At 34.3% G+C, this 25,290-nt stretch overlaps 1 protein-coding gene across 1 annotated transcript in view; it reads left to right on the top strand.

Annotated features, from left to right (window-relative positions):
• The window catches only part of LOC111050065 (dynein heavy chain 8, axonemal), a 78,650-nt gene that overhangs the window by 16,465 nt on the left and 36,895 nt on the right, over window positions 1-25,290 (top strand). The window contains exons 12-34 of the mRNA XM_039434868.1: window positions 686-899; window positions 1,598-1,723; window positions 2,006-2,229; window positions 2,698-2,866; window positions 3,233-3,455; window positions 4,415-4,565; window positions 5,836-6,071; window positions 7,187-7,374; window positions 7,615-7,795; window positions 8,607-8,944; window positions 9,277-9,521; window positions 10,106-10,346; window positions 12,303-12,502; window positions 14,459-14,630; window positions 15,205-15,350; window positions 16,083-16,221; window positions 16,696-16,926; window positions 17,486-17,598; window positions 17,665-17,680; window positions 18,517-18,857; window positions 19,281-19,419; window positions 20,560-20,780; window positions 21,095-24,971. Coding sequence (XP_039290802.1) covers window positions 686-899; window positions 1,598-1,723; window positions 2,006-2,229; window positions 2,698-2,866; window positions 3,233-3,455; window positions 4,415-4,565; window positions 5,836-6,071; window positions 7,187-7,374; window positions 7,615-7,795; window positions 8,607-8,944; window positions 9,277-9,521; window positions 10,106-10,346; window positions 12,303-12,502; window positions 14,459-14,630; window positions 15,205-15,350; window positions 16,083-16,221; window positions 16,696-16,926; window positions 17,486-17,598; window positions 17,665-17,680; window positions 18,517-18,857; window positions 19,281-19,419; window positions 20,560-20,780; window positions 21,095-24,971 — 8,131 coding nt within the window. The remainder of the gene's footprint in view (window positions 1-685; window positions 900-1,597; window positions 1,724-2,005; window positions 2,230-2,697; window positions 2,867-3,232; window positions 3,456-4,414; window positions 4,566-5,835; window positions 6,072-7,186; window positions 7,375-7,614; window positions 7,796-8,606; window positions 8,945-9,276; window positions 9,522-10,105; window positions 10,347-12,302; window positions 12,503-14,458; window positions 14,631-15,204; window positions 15,351-16,082; window positions 16,222-16,695; window positions 16,927-17,485; window positions 17,599-17,664; window positions 17,681-18,516; window positions 18,858-19,280; window positions 19,420-20,559; window positions 20,781-21,094; window positions 24,972-25,290) is intronic.

The raw sequence follows: 25,290 nt of genomic DNA, 5'->3' as shown, positions 1-25,290 counted from the left end.
GCACTATCTAACAATAATTGTTAATAATATGAACAATTGTAAATAATAAATAATTATTATTTTACAGTTGGTCTAAGTAGTCTGAAAATATATTATAAGAAAGACAGTCATAAAATCAAGTTATGTATTAAGAAGAGGTATCATATTCAAAAAGAAATAGATTTAGTATTTATATATGATTTAGACGTGAATTTAATATTAAATAAAGGATGCATTGTTAGTTTTGTTCTATTGAATGAAGAATCTAACATTTATATTGATAGAAACTCATTTACAATAATGCAATAAATAAAATTGATTATTTCACAGTTTGTTTCAAACATAGTTAGGCAATGGAGAATGGGAAGGTATGTGATTCTTTGACATTGGTGTTTTTAGTATTTTGATACTCTAATTCTTATAAATTATCCTGATTTTTATCAATTTTTGATACTCTGTTGTTTTAAAGTAATACTGCCGTGTATATTATTACATGTGAAATATGAAAGCTGCGAAGGTGATTTGTTCTAGTTAATGTTGTTTCACAAAAATCTAGTAGTTGCCGACCACTGTGAATAATCTTTTATCGTTGATAGGAAATCCAACCGTAATCAACGTTAGTGAAAATTGTCTCGTGATATTGTATATTAGTGTATTATGATGTGTTGACTAGACCTAAAATTAAAAGGAATCAATTTTCTTGTAGGTTTGATAAACTGAATCTTGACAGCCTGAATATGACTGGAGCTTACATAAATTCATTGGAAAAATTCACCAGTGAAATAGAAGAGCTCCGGGACTATTATAATGAGACTAGAACACTACCGGCAATTCCAAGGAACATGCCTCCCATGTCGGGACGAATCTATTGGATGAGACAAGTCTATAAGCATATGGGTGTACCAATGAATATCTTGAAGGTATGGTTCTCAAAAGTAGTGAAAAACTGCTTATTAAAATGAAGTTTACGTATTGCCATTTCTCGGCTTTTTAACAGAACTACTTGGAGTACAGTACTAGAAATAGTTCAAAAAGTGGCCAATTCTAATAAAAGATGCAACTCTTTGAGCTGCACGGGTTTAGCTACTTTATCAATAATCAATTATCAATCATTATTAGAACTAACAATCGTTACCGCAGACTAACAAAAATTCAATAACATTTCTAATTATTCCTATGATCTTCCATCAATATTATTGAAATTTCTAAAGAATCGTTTAAGCATTTTTTAAATTCATGGAAAGTAAAGTGGCTAGAGAAACTTATTATATTTGAAAGGTCAATAATAACAAAAGTGCATCTAATATTGATTGAAATAAAGTACAAATATAATTCTTGTTTACTCTTTTATTTGAAAAATCCCTCAAAACAAAAGGTCTATGGTAAAACTGACGACGGTGGAACAAATTGGAGGACATGTGCTTTCACTTGTGACCCTTTCCATCCACCCACCGCTCGGAATTTTTTTCAAATGAGTAAAAGTAGGGTGCACCCGTTTACAATCATTGTGTTTTTCAGAAACTTTGAAATAATTTATAAGAATAAATAATTAGAGACAATTCTATTCTTAATTTTGAATAGATGCTATGGAAATTCACTTTTACTTCTCTGATTGCAGGATAAAAGGGAAGTAATGAGATCCGATAACGCTCAAAAAATGATCATTCTTTTCAATTGCTTGCAAAGAGTTGCAATTGAATATGAAGTTTTGCATCACAGGAACTGGTCAGCCTTCTGTATCCAGGTCAGGACTCAAAATCTCTGATTTTTCTCAATCAATATCTGAATATTTCGACATGACAGTCAATTGTATGATTTCAATTTCCTCTCATCTTCAAATCAGAGGTGATGAACAATCAGCTTGACTTCTGAAATATGTATTAAACTCATATGATCCATCTCTTTAGGGTCGGATAAATTTATATATGTTTTTATTATTCTATGTAGATTCTCGAGTAATATTTCAGTTATTTAACTACTTTCCCAAAATAACTTAGTAAAGAAGAAGTATTAAATTATTTTTTAGATCTATTCTGCCTTATGTGTGCCAGTGCTTGCTCAAGAGAAAACTCAGTTCTACATCGTCAATCTTCATCAGAATGTTTACGAACTGGTTTTGGAAACTAAAATCATGAGAAGAATGAAGTTGGAAGTTCCAGATCTAGCTCAATTGATCGTAGCATTTGTCAAAAATCTAATGAGGACAAAGGCACAGTTGCACTCTCTAATCAAAAGGAACTTGAAAATTTTGTAAGCTTTACTCATTTAATCGTCTGTAACACGTGAATGCTTAGTAGTTTATTGAATAACTCCATGGAACGAGTTCTTGACCTCACCATACGAAATAAGTACCATTACGGTATGTACGGTATTTGTTGTTTTATAAGTTCTTTAGAAAATAGCAGTGTGCAAAAACTCGATCTTGCAAGTCTTGCATGGTTGAATCACTGGTACTGAGTAAGTGATCGGAATGAAATTAATTTCTCGATTATTGGAATCTCTATTCAAAAATATAATTTTTAAACCATTAAGTTTTCTGTTTCTAAATTCTCATGCGATACACCATTTCATGGTCTGTTAGGAACTTTTTGTGCCAAATACTGATCATAAACTCACAATAGTTAATATGAAGTATTTCAAAATATACTTGATAAATTCAATTCTAGTATTTTCAGATAATATAACTTTTATTGGCTCTCCATTTCTGTTTTATTTCAGGAAGTCAATTCCTCCCTTATTGAACGAACTTGCTCAATGCCAGGTTTTCAAATTGGAAAATGCTTTTGCACCATGTTTGTCATTCGTTACCTGGACTTCCCTGAATACCGATTCGGTTCTAGAATCGATTGAAAAAACTTTGGCAGAAGTGGAACTCTTCATGAAAGAGGTTTGTCTAAACTTATACAATATACGTTTTTTTAAGTCTTAAGTTGATGCAATCCATGATATGTGAGTGGATTCTGGATCTATGATGATTTCATTCCTATTCCAATGTGCCGACGTCCATCGTGATTAAGAATAATTTCAAAAATATACAGAGTAATTGTATAGTTTGAGAACGGTTTAATGCAGTGATAACCTGGTAGATTGATCACTTTCCTATTTAAAATATATGAAGATCCATACAAAATGGTATCATGAGTAAAACTTTTTACAAAGACTCGCAGGTTTCTAACTGAGCTTATTCATCAATAAAATTCATAAATCAGATAGGATAGCTTCTATAATGACAACAATATTGTCTTGTTTACAGGCCAATGATTTGATAGAAGCTCGAATTGAGGAAGTATTGAATGGTATGGCGTCACTTCTGATGGTAGTGCTGCCAAATGAGCCAGTCATGTCCTCCCAACTACTGGCAAAAAATCTGGAATATCATACTTCTGTCGCTGAAGACATGCACAGACGCTCCCAGAGCGTCGAAGATTCTGTCATTGAACTGATTGATAAATTCGTTTACGCTTCAGTGCAGATAAGTAAGATCTCAGTCACTAATGTTCCGCTTACAAAATAGAAAGGCATTGAATTCAATAGAATGCAACGATTATAAAGAGTATGTTATCTGTTAGCAATATGTGCAATATTCAAGCAACTCTTTATGATTTTTCAAGTTTTTGCAAATCCGAATTCCAATTGGCATTCACAAACAGGAAAGAAGAACTTATAAATTGAGAGATATCAATAATACCATAGTTTATACTATAATTTGAATTTTTCTTTAATTTTCATTATTAAATATACTAGCAAGCAACTCGTGCTCGGTAAGGGTCTAATTAAAAACTTGACATAGGCCTCTGGAATCTTGAAGAATTTAAAATAGGCCTATAACCATCCTCGTGAAATTAAGAATCCATGTGCTAACTTTGAAGTTAATCAGTTAAGTAGTTGAGACTTGATGATGCGTCATTCGTATGTGTATAAGCCGATTCTTTCCTTCATTATATTATAGATTTGAAATTGAAATATGTCAAACATTTCCAGAATTTGTCATTTTATAAGTCATATCACTATAAATTGTTTAAAAAATTAGAATTATGAAGATTTTTCAGAATTTATAAGTCAAATGCTAGATTTATGTCCCAGTAAAATTTACTTGAATTCATTGTTACATAATGTGTGAAAGATTTTTAAGAACCGGTGGAATCTCTGTAGCTTGTCTACAGAGATATTCGATTTCTACTACTAATATCAGATTCGAGATACATGTCAGTAGAACAGTTTTGGGCTTTAAGCCTGTTGTTCCTATCGCAATCATTTATAGTTGAGAATTATATTGTATGTATCTATGTATAAATAAATAAATAAATAAACATTCATGATTACGTTTGTCCTTGTATGATTCACTCTTCAAGTCTCAGAGATTAAATACATTCCATTATAATTCCATTTTAGTATTATTCCATTAATAGTAAATTCCACTTTTTAATTTTTCTAGTGCCACATATGGATGAGAGCTTTGACGTCAACAGCCTAACAGTACCTTCAATGGAAATATTCAACTACTTTGAGCAAAAAAATATTGAAGCCATCGCTAAATCAGTGGTGAAATCATTCACTGCACTCTGGTCTCGTGTTGATCCTACAGTGTAAGTATTCACATTCTATTTATTATTATGTATTTTTATTTACCATGATTTTATCCTTTTTTAGAAAAATATGGTAAATATTAAAGATTTTCTCTTATCTTTAACACTTCTAATACATGAAGCAAACAAACAATATAGTTCCAATCTGCCTGTTACCATGAACTTCACATCAATAATTCACAATTATCAATGTGTACTTCCGCTCTTTTTTGACTGGCCACTAACGGTAGAACATGCATGATACATAGTCGTCATACATTGTTGTGTCATCACATCTGTGATCATAACAAAACGCATCGAGAAAAATTATTTTTTTTAATGTAATTTTCGATTCACTATGAAAAAACTATAAAACTTCAGTTTATCAATTGATGGCTCAAGTAGTTTATGTACTAAGAGATTATGAGAGCAGTAAAAATGATATAGTTTACGTACACTATCACAAATTGATTTTAAACTAGTTCAAAAGGCTTCCTTTTCATCAGCCTCCTGGTAAGATCTTCGTTGTGTAGTAGTTGGCTTGCCTCAGCGTTGACATGATGATGGAGTCTCTACTCATGCCGCATGGCAAATCGACTTATCTCATTGGACAAGCAAAATTTTTAAGGTTAGGTTTTTTTATTCAGATTTATTGTTTATTTTTTCTTCGCTGCTCTATTTGAGGTTGATTAATTTTTCTATAATAATTTATAGAAATTTATTTTTCTATTATAATTTGTAATTTTCCAATGGTTCATTTATTGTTATTAGTTCGTTTATTCTATGTTAGAAGCCTTTCGCTAATGAGGATCACGTGTCGCCTATGTGTATGATAAACATGCTTGACATGCCTGTTTTCTACCGTTAGTGGCCAGCCTTAGAGGATTAGGCCTAAGAATATTGAAAAATTAAAAAATCAGTCATAAATCTTCAAGCTTTGTAAAATGTAGATCCAAGTCATTTGGGAAGATGGTATTTGACTAAAAGGAGCTAGGCCTTGAAATAATGGATCAGAAACTACTCAATCAATGAGTTCTATCATAGCCACCTTTAATACAAGGCCCCGGCCTACGATATTGCAACGTCGCAGTGTAGGCCTAGAATCTAATACATGATTGGTGAAAAATATTTTAAAAAATACCAGCTGATCTTTTTCACCAATCATGTATTAGATTCTAGCTAGGCCTACACTGCGACGTTGCAATATCGTAGGCCGAGGCCTTGTATTAGAGGTGGCTATGGTTCTATCTGTTAGATGACTCACTAAATGTGGTGCTTGATTGTTTCACAGGATGAAACACGAAAAAAATCAAGTTACAAATTTGAGAAAACCTCTCTTACTGGCTGATGTGGTTCTGAATATTCCCAACATAATTCTCTCGCCAACATTTGAAGTCATGCAAGCCAATTTTAGAAATATTCTCCAGGGAATACTGGAAGTTCCCAAATCAATTATGATGTGGGGTGTCAAGAAAGGTCATGTATTTGTAGACTCGAATACTAAGGTGCATGACATATCTCCCATTGGTAATTATCACATTCATGAATGATCAATACATGATTATTTCGTATTGGTTCGATTGAATAAAAACTAGAATCTAGTCACTAGCAACTAGTCATTAGTTCTTGCTATACATATAAGATTGTACAGCTGGCTTGTACATTTGCTTGGAAATGACTTGGAATTTGCAATTGCTAGCTTTTATTCAATCGACCCATTTAACAACAAAAACTTAAACATTCTCTTGTATAGTCTACTCAATTCTGAATTCTCTAGCTTCGAGAATTATTAGCATACATTCAATCTATTGTACTTACAGCTTCTCAGGCGGCTGGGGTAAGGCCAATCGAACATAGAGCTAGAACACGAATCTTGGATTATAAAACGCATGGAAAAAATCAAACTTATGGAAAGCGTGAGAAGATTTATGTCTCATGTCGTGAGATGAGTCTCCAAAATGTATGATATTAGTCACAGCTCCACAGCTATTAAATAACTAGATATTATCCTGATTCTCAATAGTCTCTGTTCAGAACAAGCATTCGCTCGTTAGGTCTAAAGGCGAACGCACACAGCAGCAGACAGACGTAGGAAAAATCCCTCCCCAGGTGTTCAACTGTTACAACGAACACAACATACATAAATGTTGCAACGGAACACCTCCGTCTATCTGCTCACGTCTGCAAGTAGACGTTTTCTCTATTTTTCCGTTTGTCTGCTGTTGTGTGCGTTCAACTCAACCCCAACCTCATACACGTAACTCTCATATAGAACAAATAGGTCCAATAAAATGTTGTGAATTCAATATGAATTTTGGTTTCTCCACTAGCAATATCTCCAATCACCATACATTGTATTTGAGGTTTTTGCTTAGAGTGATGCCCTACTCATGAGCTCTAGGCTTGTGCGTGGGTAATGAGGTGGATGATAAAGAGAGATGAATGGACCTACATGCGGTTTTAGCTGGGTCCCGAACCACCGGGAAGCGATTTACAACTCATGAATCATATTCAGAGGAGTTGGTTCAAGCTGTCACTCTTCCAAAGGCAGAAGATTTTAGATCCAAGCTTCTTTGTTCAACTAAACGCCTAATAATTGCTAAATTTGATTCATCAAAGATGTACTGTTTTTTCTTTTACAGACAGCTTCAGATCATCCACAACAGAAAAACAATCTTCTTCATGTGAACAAATTGTCCCTGCAAAAGTTACAACTCATAAAAAGAACTATTTCAGAACTGTATCCAAGCACAAGGATGTCGTCAACTTGCTAGAAGATCTGCAAAACAGTCTCATGCTTATCAAACCGGCCATCCAAAATGCACTCCAGGTACAGTGCACTTATTTTTCAACTTTCTGAGGCCAACTTTAGGATTTCTTTACATACGTTATTCTTCCTTATAATAATATAATTGACCATTGTTTTACACAATGCTTCTTTGAACATTGTTTTTATTTGGCCACCATTGTTATAAATTGTATTGTAAATTCTGAATATCCACAACTACGAAAGAAAATGTAGAAAAAATGGCAATGTTAAGTTCGGCCTAATCACTCTTTTTCGCTTCAGGGCTACCGGTCATTCAGCTATCTATGGGAAAACAACCGAGAAGAGCAGATAAAAACTTTTGTGCAGTCTGACCCTCTTACAATCGATATTCGTGATTTTTTCTTGAAATTGGTGAAACAAAATGAAGAAATCAATAGTTTACCCAAATTCAATGTTATCGGACCTTTGCAAATGAGACTAAGTGAGTAAAATAATATTGGCTTTAATTGTTTATTTCACTGATAAATATTTTCTTTTGCAAAATATGATCATTCAAATGAAGTGAATGTGTGCCCAATCTATATTTTGTATTGTAAAGAAAATGGAAATAAAATAATAATAAATTATTCTCTGTCCTCATCATATTGTGGTCAATAATGATGAGCTCTGACCACTGATGAGGGAAGAATAATGCAATTAGTTTTGTTGTACCACAATATTACCTGCGTTTGAATAGAGCCCGAAAGAAATTGCATTGCTTTTTACATTCCTATTGAACTCCCCTAGATTAAACTTCCCTGAAATGTGTTTTTAGGCAAATTATTCTCTACAGCACTATTGAAGCAACACATTTATTTCAGGGATCATGTTGTCAGTCCAATAAAGTACTTAAGAGGAAGATTTTTTATATAAATGGGACTGATAACAAGTTAGTTACTTCTTTTATACTTCTAGGCACTACTAGATACTGTATTTTAGGTAAATAGCTACTTCTTATAATGATAATTACTGTTCCCCAGTTATATTGAAAACAACATATTGCGATTCACTGTTATTGTTCCTCGCCAGTTTTGAACTCCAATCAAAATGTGAATTCATGTACATTGTATACTATCTTCCATAAGCCATAGGCATCCTTTCAGCAGAACCCGTTCATACCTTCACATTCTACTCTACTGTGACACATCTATTATTTTGCCTTTCTTTTTCCTAATTTTCGACTTTTCTCAATAATCTAATCTCTTGATTTAAAGTATTTTCGAATTTTTAACTCTCATGTAATTGTATTGCAGTCAACTTCAAAGCATCGTTATTGGCTGAATGGAAAATGTGGAAATCGTTTTTGGGAAATACTATAATTGATGCTTATCGTATAAAGTTGTATAAAATCATAGATTTCATAAACGATAATAATACAACTCTCCAGAGGAAAATAAAAGATTTGGACGATGTGAGAATAGTGATGAAATGCTTGGAAACGATTCGAGACGATTTCATAATGATAGATCAGGGAATCATTGTTATTGAGGAAACGTATGCCATTCTTGCCAAACACTCCATTCCAGTAGACATTGACGACAGCGAAAAAGTTGATGGCCTCCGGTATAATTTCACAACTATGCTGAAATCAGTAAGTAGACTCAACTTCTATTGTTACTCATTAATTCAATTTTTTTCAGAACTATCTTGAGCAATCAGTAATATTATTACTTTTAAGTAATATTGGTGGAAGGCCACTTATAGGGGTTTTACCTCGCTGTGATGAATATGTAAACTTACCACCTGTTGCTTGTAGTGGGATCAACATTTAAAATACCCACTTTTATTTGATTTAGGAAGATTTTTTCCATGGAGCTCAAGCTGATACAAAATGAAACAGAAGATTTCTAGGCAATATTTGTATTCAAGGTTGCTCTCAAATAGTAGATTTAATGGCTGAATATGGTTTTATTTTCAATTCTCTTCCAATCACGGTTTGATGAACTGTGGGATAAATACGAAGTGTACAGTAGCGGAGAGAAACTATTTGGAATGACCATCAGTGAGTATCCCATTCTTCAAGAGAGGAAAAAACAATTCAACCTTCTACAGAAACTTTATGGTCTCTATCTGCTCGTCAATCAGTCCATAGATGGATATTTTGAACTGGCATGGTATGAAGTTGATATTGAAGTAATAATGGCTGAGCTTCAAGAATACCAGAATAGGTGAGATGAAATCTCAATATTACAACCATAAATTCTGAATTATTTCACAGGATATCTTTGTCAATATTGAGTCAAAAGAAAGAACTGATCACTTTATGATAATTGAAAGAAAGTGCTTGGTAATAAAAACTGTAAAAATGTATATTAATATTCCAACCGATAAAATCTACTTTGGAATGATTTCTACGGATAGAAATTTGGATTTTCTTTCAATAATAAGAATGATTTCTCTTTTTATTTACAACACATTCCAACTTCCACATCACACCACAAATTTGTAAATAAGATAAACTTACAATCTCGCTTACAATAAAACAAAATAGGTTATATCTTGTTCTAAATTATTGTTCTCATGATTGATATTTCCATGATAGATGACAAACCTTACAAAAATTTAGTCACTGCGCTGCAACATCAGCCTCATTGCAAATTGTTGATTCTCAGTCTTTGAATGACCTTCCACATGATTTCTATTTCTTTCTCAGTTTTTCTGTTTGTAAAGCATTTTTTCCAAATGCATTACCATTTTATTAATTACACATTGCATACTCAGATTTAGTTCAGTGACTTATTTCAAATTGCAGATGTCGAAAGCTTCCCAAAGGTATGAAGGACTGGCCAGCGTTCATTGAATTGAAGAAGAAAATTGACGACTTCAACGAAACATGTCCTCTTTTGGAAATGATGGCCAACAAAGCTATGAAGGAGAGGCATTGGAAACGTTTGGAGAACTTGACTGGCTGTGTATTCGATATTGAATCCGATATGTTCACTTTGAAGCATGTCATGGAAGCTCCACTTCTTCAGTACAAGGATGATGTCGAGGTATAAAATATTAGCCATCATTCTTTCATTTATTTCATCTCTCTCTGTTACTGTTACTTGTTACTAGTTAGATGGAATAAATTCATAATGGTCAAAACAGTGGAGCGACGAAGGTAGAGGCTATGAGAGAAGGTGAGAGAGTTGAAAATAATGCATGTATCTAGATAACTCCGATTCCTTCTACCTTCCACCCAACCTTCGCCGCTCCACTATGCTTTCACCCTTAGCAATTGTATTACATCTATAATATAATGGAGGAAATAATTAGCTAATACACGTACGGGATAGGAAAATTATGTTTGACGCATCATCACGTCTGAACTACTCGACTGATTAATTTGAAATTTTTCATATAGATTCTCAATTAACCGAGGATGGTTATAGGCCTATAAGGGCTCAATTCTTCGATATTTCATTACATCAAGTTTTCAGTTTGTCAAGCTTTAAAATAGATCCTTGCGGAGCACAGTTTACCTGCTAGTTATCAATATTTTTATAAGGAACTGACTCTCTAGTGAGATTCACGCTATTAAGGTAGTGGAACTGATAGGAAACAGAGTTGCCAAGTTTAATATCTCCACCTCCCTCTTTAGTAAATAGCTATGAGTCAAGTCATCCCGGATATTCCTACCCTATTAATTTTATTTATCACTAGAAATGAACGTTCAACTTCAACTTGTAAATTAATATCCTGATTCATAAATCGAATTGAAAAAAAAAATATTTTTCTGCTTAATTTAAAAAAAACTATCATTAGAGGATTGATTGTTATGAATTTCACCATATTGGAATATTCATTTTATTTATTAATTTATTGTATGAAACACTATAATCATAATACGATTATGACATTGGAGGAAAAACTAGGCTGAGCCTGTACTATTTCTCTCCAAAAATTTTGATAAAATGCTAATGTTGTCCAAAAGTTAAGGTTATGTAATCACACACTGCTTCGTCACTTGATTTTCGGTCCAGAAATAATGAATTGAAAATTTTGAATTTTGAAGGTTGATGTTATAAATACTCTAAATGAATCAGAAAATGTATCACAATAAATAAAAAACTTTAAAATATTGCACTTATTGAAAAATAAAATTTCAATTTTGTCGCTCTCTCGCTCAACACCTGTCAGGAAATTGCTGTCAAATCCGTCGCCGTGAACTCCACGGAGGAAATGACATTCTGGATCTGGGCAGGACTGCTACATGATCTACTGCGCTGCCTTCTGGCCACTTGATATATGCCTGTGATTCACCTTCAACGTATGTCAGCCCAACCGATGCTGCAAATAGGCAGCGCTACACCTGCATCAATTGCATGCAATTGATATTCGAAACAACAGCTGTTTTCTCACCAATACATTGAGATATTGAATCGCATGCGTCATGGCATGCAATTTATTATCCTCTCGACAGCTGATTTATGATGAATGATTCTATAGTCTGATTTTTACTCTAATATTGGCGTATGGAGGAGGCTCCTTTTCATTTTATATTATCCTTGAAATGCAAAATTTCCAAAAACCTTGTATATACGTCGACGCGCAATATAAAAAGGAACGTACCGATCAAATTTCATGAAAATCTATTACCGCGTTTCGCCGTAAATGCACAACATATAAACATAAAGAGAAATGCAAAACCGTCGACTTGAATCTGAGCATACATAATTCTTGCTTTTATATAATAATAAATCATTATTATTTTATTATTATGCTTCTATATGAACTACATGAATATTTTTTCATAGCTAAACTTTTTTATAGTATTCTTACTTTTCTCATATCACTGTTTTCATTTCTTAGCTAGTTTGAGAGCTAGTAATTATTGAGAGTTACTCTGAAATTCTGAATTGAGTTAGACCCGAGGTGTGAGTCAATTCAGATTCGTTATCCAGTCTCTATTCTTCCCATATCACTTACCAGTTTCTATCAAATATAAAAACCTTATGTTCCAGGATATCTGCATAAGTGCGGTAAAAGAGAGAGATATTGAAGTTAAGTTGAAGCAAGTGATTGCTGACTGGACGCTTGTCGATCTCCAATTTTCGACATTCAAAACAAGAGGAGAATTGCTATTGAAGGGAACTGAAACAGGCGAAGTTATAGCTGCTCTAGAAGACAGCCTAATGATTTTGAATTCGCTGGCTTCCAACAGGTAAATAGTTGAAATTAATACTATCTCTGTAGTTCTTAAGGATCATTTTATATTCAATGTGTTTCTGTAAAATGGAAACAAAGTGTAGTTCAGTTTCTGAATTAGTAGATCAAATTCAAAAAAATGAACATTCTTTGTGAGTAGTGACCAGGTTTATTCTGTATAATATACCGGGTGATTGCAAATGAAATAGACAGTTTGAATAGCTTGTAGAGAATTTATTATTTAAAAGTTTAGATCATTACTTACATGATTACATAGAAGAATTCTTGAAGTTTTTATTGAAAATTTACAGATGTTCAATGTGTGCACCATTTGCAACACGACAGATATCAACACGGTAGTCAAATTATGACCACACACGACTAAGCATCTCACGGTTAACTGTAGCAAGAGCATTTGTGATTCGTTGTTTAAGATCATCGATATCAACAGGAAGCGGTGGTACGAAAACTCTGTCTTTTACATAGCCCCACAAGAAAAAGTCGCAGGGCGTTAGGTCCGGACTACGAGGTGGCCACGGCTGAAACACAACGTTTTCCTCACTTGCACGGCCGATCCATCGTCTAGGAAGATGTTCATCCAGATACCCTCTGACGTCTGAGTACCAGTGAGGCGGAGCTCCATCTTGTACAAAAATGAAGTTACAACTATCTTCATGGAGTTGAGGCATTAACCATTCGGTTAACATGTCCAGATAAATTCTTCCGGTTACTGATGGTTCTTGGAAGAAGAAAGGCCCGTAAACCTTTTCACAAGATAAAGCGCAAAACACGTTCACTTCAGGAGAATCGCGTATATGCTGTACAGTCTCTCTTGGGTTTTCTGTTCCCCATACTCGTACATTATGTCTGTTAACTTTTCCACTAATGTGAAAAGTGCATTCATCACTGAAAATTAGGCGATTAAACAATGTGTCGTCATTTTCAAGACAATGTTGCATCTCTTGACAAAACTTTTTACGTACAACTTTATCATTGTCAATTAAACTTTGTACTAACTACAATTTATAACATGTCATTTTCAATCGTTTCCGCAGAATTTTCCACACAGTAGGTTGAGGAATTTGCAATTCTAAACTCGCTGATCTAGTCGATTTTCCTGGACTTCGTACAAAAACATCACGAACACTATCAATTCTTCTGTAACAGAAGGTCTTCCAGTACTCTTCTTCTTACACACACATCCACTGCTTTCAAAACGTTCATACCAGTCATAAATTGATTGCCTTGTTGGTGGTGGTTTACCGTATTTTGTTCTGAAATGACGCTGCACAACAGTAACAGAGTTTGTTTTGGCTAATTCAAGAACACAATAAGCTTTCTCCACTTGAGTAGCGGCCATATTGCTAAACTAAACTGGCTGTTGTAACACGGAGCAGCCAACAATAGCCAGCAACAGTTCTACCAACATAAACTTTAAGAAATTCCCTACAAACCTATATCACTTACTATGTTGAAATACACCAGTTTAATTTTGTACAGGCTATTGAAGTTGTCTATTTCATTTGTAATCACCCGGTATTATGAATGACTAGCCACATGTGTAATCCTCATTTATATCTCTTGGTTTAATAATAAATAATCGTATTGAAAAAAATAATTTATTCCATGAAAGCTTTAATTTATTGAAAAAGAGACGGATCGTTTCTTTTTCAGTGATTATCTTATCAACTATGTGATAATCATAGTCATAATTATGTCATAATCTATTCTTAGTTGATCCTTGAAATTTTCTTACAAAATTGAAGTTCAAGAATAAGATTTCAAATAAGGAAGATTATATTGAATGATGAGTGGCAATCCACTTAACTGATAGAATAATATTCTTGTTCAAATGAGTACATTACAAAGCATATCTTGAGTGCAAAATGGTAAGCTGGCAATCGATTAAGTCATAACTCTCTCACCACATTGATTGATTCAATGAATGTTAACCTTATTTCTTGAATTTCAGGTACAATGCACCGTTCAAAAAAGAAATACAACTGTGGGTATGGAAATTGGCGACTGCTGGAGAAATACTTGAGAATTGGCTGATCGTTCAAAACTTGTGGGTTTACTTGGAAGCAGTTTTTGTCGGCGGAGATATTGCCAAGCAGCTGCCAGCAGAAGCTAAACGGTTTAGTGTGAGTAACATTATTACAATCTCAAATAAGCCTATTACACAACTTTTGTAAATTTCCCTTATTAGGGGTATTGAAGTATAATGAAAACACTGGGATTTTGTCAAAAAAATATCACTTGTTTATTGTAAAATAACAAACATGTTTCCACACTAATGGTTTCATCATCAGCATTGGTGTCGAAACATGTTTGTTATTTTACAATGAATAAGTAATATTCTTTTGACAAAATCGCAGTGTTTTCATTACGAATAGATATCACAACATCTCACCAGTAACAGTATCTGTATTGAGGTATATTTCCTACCTTCAACGAAGTACATTAGAGAAGCTACATTTCATTCATAAAGGGTTGGATTGGTTGAATTATGTACCATATAGTTCAATAAGAAGCAATAATAGCAATGTATATATAATAGAATTGTAGATTGAATTCTACAAAAATAGAATTGTAACAAGTAGCAATAATTAGAATGAATAATGAGATTCAAGGAACGTCTAGAGAATGCTTCAGTGTATAATGACAAGGGTTGACAATCCAAAACGAAAAAACCATAATCCCGTGTTGCAATTTCAGAATATTGATAGAGCCTGGGTGAAGATAATGATGAGAGCGCGGGAAGTTCACAACGCGGTCGAAGTGTGTGTCGGCGATGAGACGATGCGGCAGCTGCTGCCTTACTTGCTCGAACAATTGGAATTATGCCAGAAATCATTAACTGGGTATGTTGCATAGAAATCTATTGCCCATCATTTTATAAAATAATCAACTTCATATAATTTCTTCAATGAAGCCTTCTGTTAACCGTTCATGAGTTTTTATTGAAATAGGTCTCACATGAGATTCGTAAACCATTGCATTATCATAAAATATACCTATTTATATTACGATGATGGAGTGCAATCCTGTCTATAGTCCAGTTATGGAGATTTGTTTTCGATTGTTTGAATTATGTATTCTACAATTCAAGCTTGTTGAGAAACTAATGAATAAGGCGTAAATGTATGAACATGACAATGAAAGTATCTTTGAAAAAATATAATTTCAGAGATTGTTTTAAAAATATTTCATAGTGCAATCTACATTTTCTCATATTCTTAAAATGCCACATTGCAGAAATTATCTTGAGGCAGTATGGTTAAAATTCCATTAGACATGGAAATGAAACAACTTGCCACTCATAGTTTTGTTTAAGAACTTAATCACTGAGAATAGTATTTAAATATATTTGACAATATATCGAATGAGAATCATTGCCCTTAAAAATTACCTGCCTTTCTATGATCAGCTCTCTAATGATTTTTACATTCATCTCTACGGAATGTATGAATGTGAATTTCTACAATCAAACATAGATTGTGATAATCCTAATTGTTAGAACATAAAATAATAAAATCGAATTATTGCAATATATTAACTAAATTATCATAATATCAACAAAATCTCATTTACAGTTATCTTGAACAAAAGCGACTCATATTTCCAAGATTCTTTTTCGTATCTGATCCCGCTCTGCTCGAAATACTGGGACAAGCATCGGATTCTCATACTATACAACAACATCTATTGGGCGTTTTTGAAAATGTGGCAAAGGTTAATATTATTTTAATACGTTTCTATTCACGTAATTTTTCATAAACTAATAGTATATTATTTTACAATGAAGTATTTATAAATTCATTGGAGGAAATTCTCTGTTACATTATTTATTATTAAACAATTAGAAGGATTGAAATTTAATCCTTTAATATTGCATCTTGAGTTTTCCTCTTTGCAGATTCTTATTGAAACTATTTTTGGCTTGGAGGACTGATAAATATCCTTCTAGAAGAAACATAAAACAAAGTGTGACTACATGATAATCACTGTGCAATAAATGTTCCTGTAATAGAAATTCAGAAGATTTATAATATGGTGACTTTTTTAAAGTGAACCCTGTAAATTAATTCATTCGAAACAAATATTCTATTCATGTGTATTGTATTGTGACCTCAGCTGGAAGGTGTGATATTCTATTCCCAAGAATTTCTTTTAAATTTTGAAGAATTTTGAAATGCTTTATTCCAGGTGGAATTCCATGAACGAGATTATGATAGGATACTTGCAATTATATCCAGAGAAAATGAGAAGATACCTCTTGAGAAAGATGTTTTGTGCATCGGAGGAGTTGAGAACTGGTTGGGAAACCTTCTTGCAATGGCAAGACAATCATTAGCGTCTGTCATATCTTCGTGTTGGCAATTCTTTTCTGAGCCTGAATACTCTTTGCTCGGAATGTTCGAGAGATATCCTGCTCAGGTAATTTGGTCAAGTGCTCAAAACTCGAAACAATATATTACTTACGGTATCTTCTAGGGTTACTCAACATTTAAAAAATAAGAAATGAAGAAACGTGAGTATTTGGGCTGTACTAGTTTTTTTATATTTTATTCATTCATTTTGTTACTTGAAAATTAATGACCGTATGTGTCAAAAACTAAATTAATATTATAAAAACTAATAAAAATATTAATAAAAGGGTACTTGTTGATTCGTTTTTGAAGAAATATTGAGAATAATCAATTCCCTGTAAAATATCGTATTTGTATGAATAAATTTTAGTTTCCATTTATCTGTAAAAACCTTGAGCTCAGCTGCTCATTTTGTTCATCATAATAATTATTTGCTTATTCAAGATATCTTCAGTAACCAAATCTCACTCTTAAGGTAGATTGTAAAGCTATTCATTTTATACTCATAGTATTGTCTTATTTCTCATTCATTGTTATAATTGTAATATAGTTTTGCTTGATCCAACTCATTCACTCATTCATTTCCCAAACAATTATAATTATAATTCATGAGTGACATTTTTCAGGTCGGACTTCTGGGTTTACAAATGATGTGGACCAGAGATACGGAGAATGCTCTAAAAAAAGCAAAAACAAATAGAAATATTATGAAGCGGTTACGGAGCAGCTCACACCAATAGTGTGACACACCAATTCGGCCTAGCCTTATGCACACAGTTACTAATCACATTATTTGTAAATTTAGTTGCATTGAAGACTCCGTATACATTTATTTAGGTATTACCATTTATTTCAGAATAATTACGTTCTTTCATTGATTTGCAATGAAATTATAGGAGAAGGTTTTTGGTAGCTATTCAATATAGAACATATTAAAATTTTCAGAATCATTACTAGTGTATTTATTAAATATCAATGGCAAGTTGAATAGCTTGTTATGTGAAGATTGCCACCCATCAACTCGTAGATATGAACTTGAGAGAAATTCGATTATACAGTTTCTCCACATCGAAATCCATTCAGTTGAATAAGATTGATTTAATCTTCAACTTTATTACATTGTAAGTGTTGTAGTAAGTATATTGACTCATTCTCATATAATCAAAACCTTGTCAACATATTTTTGACTACCAAGAAATTCACGATTTTGATGAAATGAACACTCATGAAATCAGTAGACGAAGTAATTGGAGACATATTTATTTATCACAGACAATGATTTATTATCAGTTTATATTATGCTTCCATTCATCCATTGAATGTAATAATTTGAAACTATATACTTATAAAACTTGTATTTGTTTTGATTATTCAATTACATTCCTGTTGAATTTCTCATAAATCTTTTCCATGATCTTCAAAATATGTGGTTTTCCTAGTGGTAATGTTATAAAAATAATGTGGTCATGTAACAACATTCGCTTATATTTTGGTATCTATTCTTCCTCATCCTGAACCAATAATAATAATAGTAATACCGTCTGGCTCAGGTTTGGTGTCAGAGTTTTCAGGTCGCAACTGATCAATTTCAGGGCCTCTGACATGACTGCTTTACAGGCAGCCAATACCGACGTTAACGTGTCCATCCTGAATTGAGCTCTTGAATCTCCTTGTTTTAGTTAAATTTCCTACATTTGTCTCTTACTTTCCAGGAATGAATATGGGAGGAGCCCCTGCAGGTCCGGCCGGTACTGGTAAAACGGAAACGACCAAAGATATGGGCAAATCGCTGGGCAAATATGTAGTTGTTTTCAATTGCTCTGACCAAATGGATTTCAGAGGTTTGGCAAGAATCTACAAAGGTCTGGCACAATCTGGAACTTGGGGTTGCTTTGATGAGTTCAATCGCATAGAGTTGCCTGTTTTGTCTGTGGCTGCTCAACAAATCTACATTGTCCTCATGGCAAGAAAAGAAAGGAAGAAAACGTTTGTATTTAGGTGAGAGAGATATTAGAATTATTTTATTCATCACATTATTGCATCAAAATTCCCCTCTACCCTTTCTCTTCTAGAACTTCTTTCGCTAGACTTTTGCTAAGAATCGAACATGTTTTTATTTATTCCCAGTGGAATATCAATCATTCTCATTCAACACGATTCTATTATTTAGGCGCTTTCAATTTTTTTTTTCATTTAATTAATCACCCCTTCTTAGTAATTATTCACAGATTAAAAATCTATATTCAAATGGTTTTCTCCATAGTCTATTTGTTAGTTTTTTAGCTGTTATTCTCTTTCAATATTAGAAAGTAGGCAATTAAATATCATATTTTATAAATATCACTTTTTCAAAAGCTTGTACTTACAGATGTAACCAATGTTTGATTCTTTTCGAATTAAGACATGTTCTTTGGTTCACAGTGATGGGGATATTGTAAGTTTGAATCCAGAATTTGGAATATTCATTACGATGAACCCAGGATATGCTGGAAGACAAGAACTCCCTGAAAATCTCAAAGTTATGTTTAGAAGTGTTGCTATGATGGTCCCAGACAGACAGGTTTGTGTAATATTATTCATAACTAGCTGGCCCGGCAAACTTCGTACCGCCAAATAGTTAATGCATCTCATGGCAAACTTTAGCTCGATGCGGCATTCTGCATCCAGGTGCTTTTTGCTTATTGGTTTGAATGGAAGAGCTCACACTCACTGAAACGGGCATGGCGTGAAGGTGGTCCTGAACTGGTATCACCAAGCCGCGCCTCCTTAGGTGTGCTTAGCCTTAGCTTAATCTGATGCACTATATTTTCATGAAAATTATCCAACAATCAGTATTTACAATTATATCTCAATATGGACTTCCTATGTGCTCAGTTAGTTGTGTAGCAGTTTGTATTTTTATTTATAGTTGAATGCAGCTTTTTGGGAATTGAATGGTATATCTCCTTGATGCTGATTTTCCCGTGCATATATATTCTAAATTTACAGTATTTCGGGTTCTACGACCCAAATTTGGATGTCGTTCGTACCGCGGCATTATTAAGAATTAAAATTGTGTGATTCAGTAGAAAGAAAATTAAAAGAGATCTACCGAAGGCTGTTGGGTGACGCAATGATTAAAACAGCTGATTTTTATTTCGGTGTGGCCAGCTCACAAATCTTCTCCCATAAGGATTACATGCAAACTTTGAAGGACCGTAGGAGTTCTGAAGTCGGATTATGAATTTCATAGGCCATAAACCTGGTCCTGGTCCTGGAGTCCTGAAGTCGGATTATGAATTTCATAGGCCATAAACCTGGTCCTGAACAAAACGAACAAAACTAAAAAAAAATCATCAAATTCGGTGCACACATAAAAAAGTTATTGAATGTCAAAATTTGAGGCTCGATTTTTATTTATATAGGTATCAGTAAACTTCAATATAAAGTCAACAATCGTAGCAATTGAATTTCTCAGTCATACTAAAGAATCGGGAATATAGTATAAATACCCTATACATCAAATTATGAATATGAATTTTAGAATTCATATGATATTAGCTGTTGTAATCCTGCGAGAATCTTTATTAGTTTTTAGTTTATTGTCATTCTTCCTTTACGTATTAAATATGTTAATTTATGCAAAGCATGGCAGAGATATGAGTTAGTTCAATAATATTCAATTCAATGAATTAATAATGTCCCCTATTTATCCTTTCAGATTATAATGAGAGTGAAACTGGCTTCTTGCGGTTTCAAAGATAATATTAATTTGTCAAGGAAGTTTTTCACGTTGTACAAGTTATGTGAGGAACAATTGAGCAAACAGGTGCACTATGATTTCGGTTTGCGTAACATTCTGTCAGTTCTGAGAACATTGGGTGCTCAAAGAAGAGCCAATCCAAATGAAACAGAGGATACTACAGTCATGAGGGTACTGAGGTGAGACATTTCTAACTTCTTACTTTATTAATATTAGATCATTATAATCATTACTGTTATTCAAAGCTCATAATTTATAGGCTGCAAAAGATGAATTTAACGTTATGTACACGTCATTATCTCGGCATCACGTTCTAAGCAATCAGACTACTCTGTGCCTTTTGTAATGCGCATGTCTGAATTTAATGAATACTGATACCCAAGTTAAAGAGTGTTCTCCAGCTAGATTTATTGAGACGACTTCATCTAATTAAATAAGTTTGTATCAAATTTTTTCTCAATTTGGAATATTTAAGTTTACATTTTTTTCACAGAGATATGAATGTCTCAAAACTTGTTGATGAAGATGAACCGCTTTTCTTGTCCCTAATTGATGATCTGTTTGTCGGGATGAAACTCACTGCATTTGTCCATAAAGAGGTTCTCAATGCAATAGAAAAAGTATGTTCTGAAACTGGACTAGTGAATCATCCACCTTGGAACTTGAAAATCATCCAACTCTACGAAACTAGCTTAGTGAGGCATGGATTGATGACGTTAGGTCCCACTGGAGCCGGTAAAACCAAGTGCATTCATACATTGATGAAAGCCATGACCGAGTGTGGAAAACCTCATAAAGAGATGAGGATGAATCCGAAAGCGATAACCGCTCCACAGATGTTTGGTCGATTGGATGCCGCAACAAATGATTGGACTGATGGTATATTCTCAACTCTGTGGCGTCGTTCCCTAAAAACGAAGAAAAATGAGAATGTTTGGATTGTTCTTGATGGTCCTGTTGACGCTGTATGGATAGAAAATTTGAATTCTGTCCTGGACGACAATAAGACTCTGACATTGGCCAACGGAGACAGAATTGTAATGGCGCCGAATTCAAAACTGGTGTTCGAACCAGATAATGTCGACAATGCTTCTCCAGCCACTGTCTCTCGTATGGGTATGGTGTTTATGTCTGCTTCAGTTCTATCTTGGGAGCCCATCCTAGATGGTTGGCTCAAAACTCGTTCAGCATTCGAAGTTGAAGTGCTGAGAAGTGTCTTCTCAAAAATATACAACGATGCTCATATTTTTGTGCAGTCAAAACTCAATCCAAAAATGAAGATTATTGAAGCTTTGTACATAAGGCAGTGTACAGACATTCTTGATGGCATTATCCAAGTCAGTGAAGATGGCAGGAGAGAGGAGAAATCTGACAAGAAAGCCTACACAAATAAACATTTAGAAAAACTATTCTTGTTTGCACTAATGTGGAGCTTAGGTGCAGTTCTAGAATTGGATGATCGATTTAAATTGCAGGAGTTTCTACTGAAACATGAGTCCAAACTAAGTTGGCCGAAATTTGAATCAGAACAAGATACATTATTCGATTATGTTGTTGATGACTCTGGAAATTGGCAGCATTGGACTGAAAGGGTTGAAGAGTTCATATATCCTACCGACTCTATTCCTGAATATGCCAATATTCTTGTCCCGAACGTAGATAATGTGCGAACTGGCTTCCTTATACAGACTATAGCCAAACAAACAAAAGGCGTTCTCTTAATAGGAGAACAAGGAACTGGAAAAACTGTTATGATTAAGAGTTTTATGCAGCAGTACAATCCTGAAGTGCATTTGTGTAAAAGTTTGAATTTCTCGTCAGCAACAACACCGAATCATTTCCAGAGGACGATTGAGAGTTACATTGATAAGAGAGTTGGTACTACTTATGGACCTCCCAACAATAGGAAACTGTCCGTTTTCATTGATGATATCAACATGCCAGTTGTGAATGAATGGGGAGACCAGGTAACTAATGAAATTGTACGACAGCTGATGGAAATGAGTGGTTTCTATTCCTTGGACAAGCCTGGAGATTTCTCTACTGTTCTTGATATTCAATTTTTAGCTGCAATGTGTCACCCTGGTGGAGGAAGGAATGATATACCTCCACGATTGAAAAGAAGATTCTGTATTTTCAATTGTACTCTGCCATCTGATAGGTCAATGGATAAAATATTTGGAGCCCTTGCTGAAGGATACTTCTGTCCTGAGAGATTCAAGGAAGAGATAGTCGAATTTGTACCAAAATTAGTTCCTCTCACGAGGATAATGTGGCAGAAAGTAAAGAACAAAATGCTCCCTACTCCAGCAAAGTTTCATTATGTATTCAACTTGAGAGATTTATCTCGTATATGGGAGGGAATACTGAATATTCAGGATGCAGAGTGTTCAGATATTGCAATGCTTTTGAAACTTTGGAAGCATGAAGCAACCAGAGTGATCGCTGATCGGTTCACAAATTTCGAAGATAGGCAATGGTTTCATAGTAACATGAAGAACCTTGTAGAAATGGAATTAGACGAAGAAGAAGCTTATTCTTATGAAGACAAAGAAACTTATTTTGTTGATTTCCTAAGAGAAATTCCCGAACCGACTGGAGATGAGCCTGACGACTTTGTGCTAGAAGCGCCCAAAATATATGAAGAGATACCAAGCTGGGATTTTTTGAAACATAAGTTGGCAGGCTTTATTGATGGCTACAATGAAGTTGTAAGAGGAGCGAAAATGGACATGGTATTCTTCCATGACGCATTAGTGCATCTCATGATAATATCCCGTATTATTCGAACACCCAGAGGTAGTGCGCTTCTTGTTGGCGTTGGTGGATCAGGCAAACAATCTCTCACTAAATTAGCATCTTTCATAGCCAACTACCACTCGCATCAGATTACATTAACCCGAGCATATAATGTTCAAAATTTCATGGATGACTTGAAACTTGTATATAGAGTAGCAGGGGTACAAGGACAAGGAATATCATTCATCTTCACAGACAACGATATCAAGGATGAAGCATTTTTGGAATACATGAATAACATTCTGAGTGTTGGTGAAGTGGCAAATTTGTTTGCGAAGGACGAATTGGATGAAATTACAAGTGATTTGGTTCCAAAAATGAAGAAAAAAGAACCAAAAAGACCCCCTACCGTTGATAATTTGTATGATTTTTTCATTAGGCAATCACGAAAAAATTTTCACGTGGTCCTATGTTTCTCTCCAGTTGGTGAAAAATTCCGTTCAAGATCTCTTAAGTTTCCTGCTCTTATCTCGGGTTGTACAATTGATTGGTTCTCAAGGTGGCCTAAGGACGCTCTAGTAGCAGTGTCTCAGCACTTTTTGCATTCTTTCCCTGTAGTATGCTCGGCTGAAAATAAACGTAAACTCATTTTATTGATGGGAGAAATCCATGATAATGTAGCCGACACTTGTCTCCAGTATTTTGAACGATTCAGAAGGCAGATTTATGTGACGCCCAAGTCATATCTGTCGTTTTTAGCCGGCTATAAAACAGTGTACAGTGAACGGCACAAAGGCATTGATTTACTCGCTAATCAAATGAATGTTGGTCTTGAAAAACTGGCAGATGCAGCACAAAGTGTCGATGTACTACAGAAAGATCTTGTTGAGAAAGAGAAAGAGATTATTACGGCGACTGCTAAAGCTGAGGAGGTTCTAGTGTCAGTTTCCGAGGTAGCAGCAGCAGCAGAAGAGGTCAAGAAAGAAGTATCAGAGGTGGCCGAGAAGGCGAAAGCTCTTTTCGATGTCATTTCGGCTGATAAAGCTGTGGCCGAAGACAAACTGGAGGCTGCAAGACCAGCACTGGAGGCTGCAGAAGCTGCCCTTCTCACCATCAAAGCTGCCGACATAGCGACGGTCAGAAAACTTGGAAAACCGCCATTCCTGATTACTTTAATCATGGACTGCGTTTTGATATTATTCGGAAAAAAAGTTGAATCCGTTCACCCAGATATGAATAAACAGTTTCTAACCCCGAATTGGGCAGAATCTTTGAAAATGATGGCCGATACAAGATTTCTCTACAACTTACAGAATTTTCCGAAAGACAACATCAATGCTGAAACAGTTGACTTGATGATCCCTTACCTCACCTACAGTCAGTACACCTATGAAAATGCGAAAGTCGCCTGCGGAAATGTAGCTGGGTTGATTTCATGGACGATTGCTATGAAGGACTTCTATGAAATCAATAAAGAGGTTCTTCCTCTGAAAGCGAATCTAGCTGTTCAACAAAGCAGACTGAATGCGGCGGATAAAAAATTGAAGGAAGCTGAAGAGCTGCTCCAAGCGAAAGAAGATGAGTTGGCTGAAGCGCAAGTTGAATTTGACACTGCCATGGCTGCTAAACAGGCAAGTTCCATCAAAATATCGATATAGAACATGATTTTGGTAGATCTGAAATAAACAAATATATAAATAACTTGAATTAGCCTACATCCAAAAATATTTGTATGCAAAAATTCATGTAGTGTTATAAATCTTGAGTAATTTGCAATAAACTAGACTACCTTTGTATAACATGCTACTGAACTGCAAATACTTGCAATAGATTCATTAAATTGCAGCCTACCCTTAGCCTTCACAAATGTGATTTAATAATAATGATTATTCCAGTTGGAGCTGGAATTTCATGTCATATTATACCGATATCACAGTATAATATTGCGAT

The sequence above is a fragment of the Nilaparvata lugens genome, chromosome 1 (assembly GCF_014356525.2).
Source record: "Nilaparvata lugens isolate BPH chromosome 1, ASM1435652v1, whole genome shotgun sequence".
Classification (NCBI taxonomy): Eukaryota; Metazoa; Arthropoda; class Insecta; order Hemiptera; family Delphacidae; genus Nilaparvata; species Nilaparvata lugens.
Note: the sequence above shows the minus strand (reverse complement) of the source record. Positions and strands in the feature narration are given on the sequence as shown.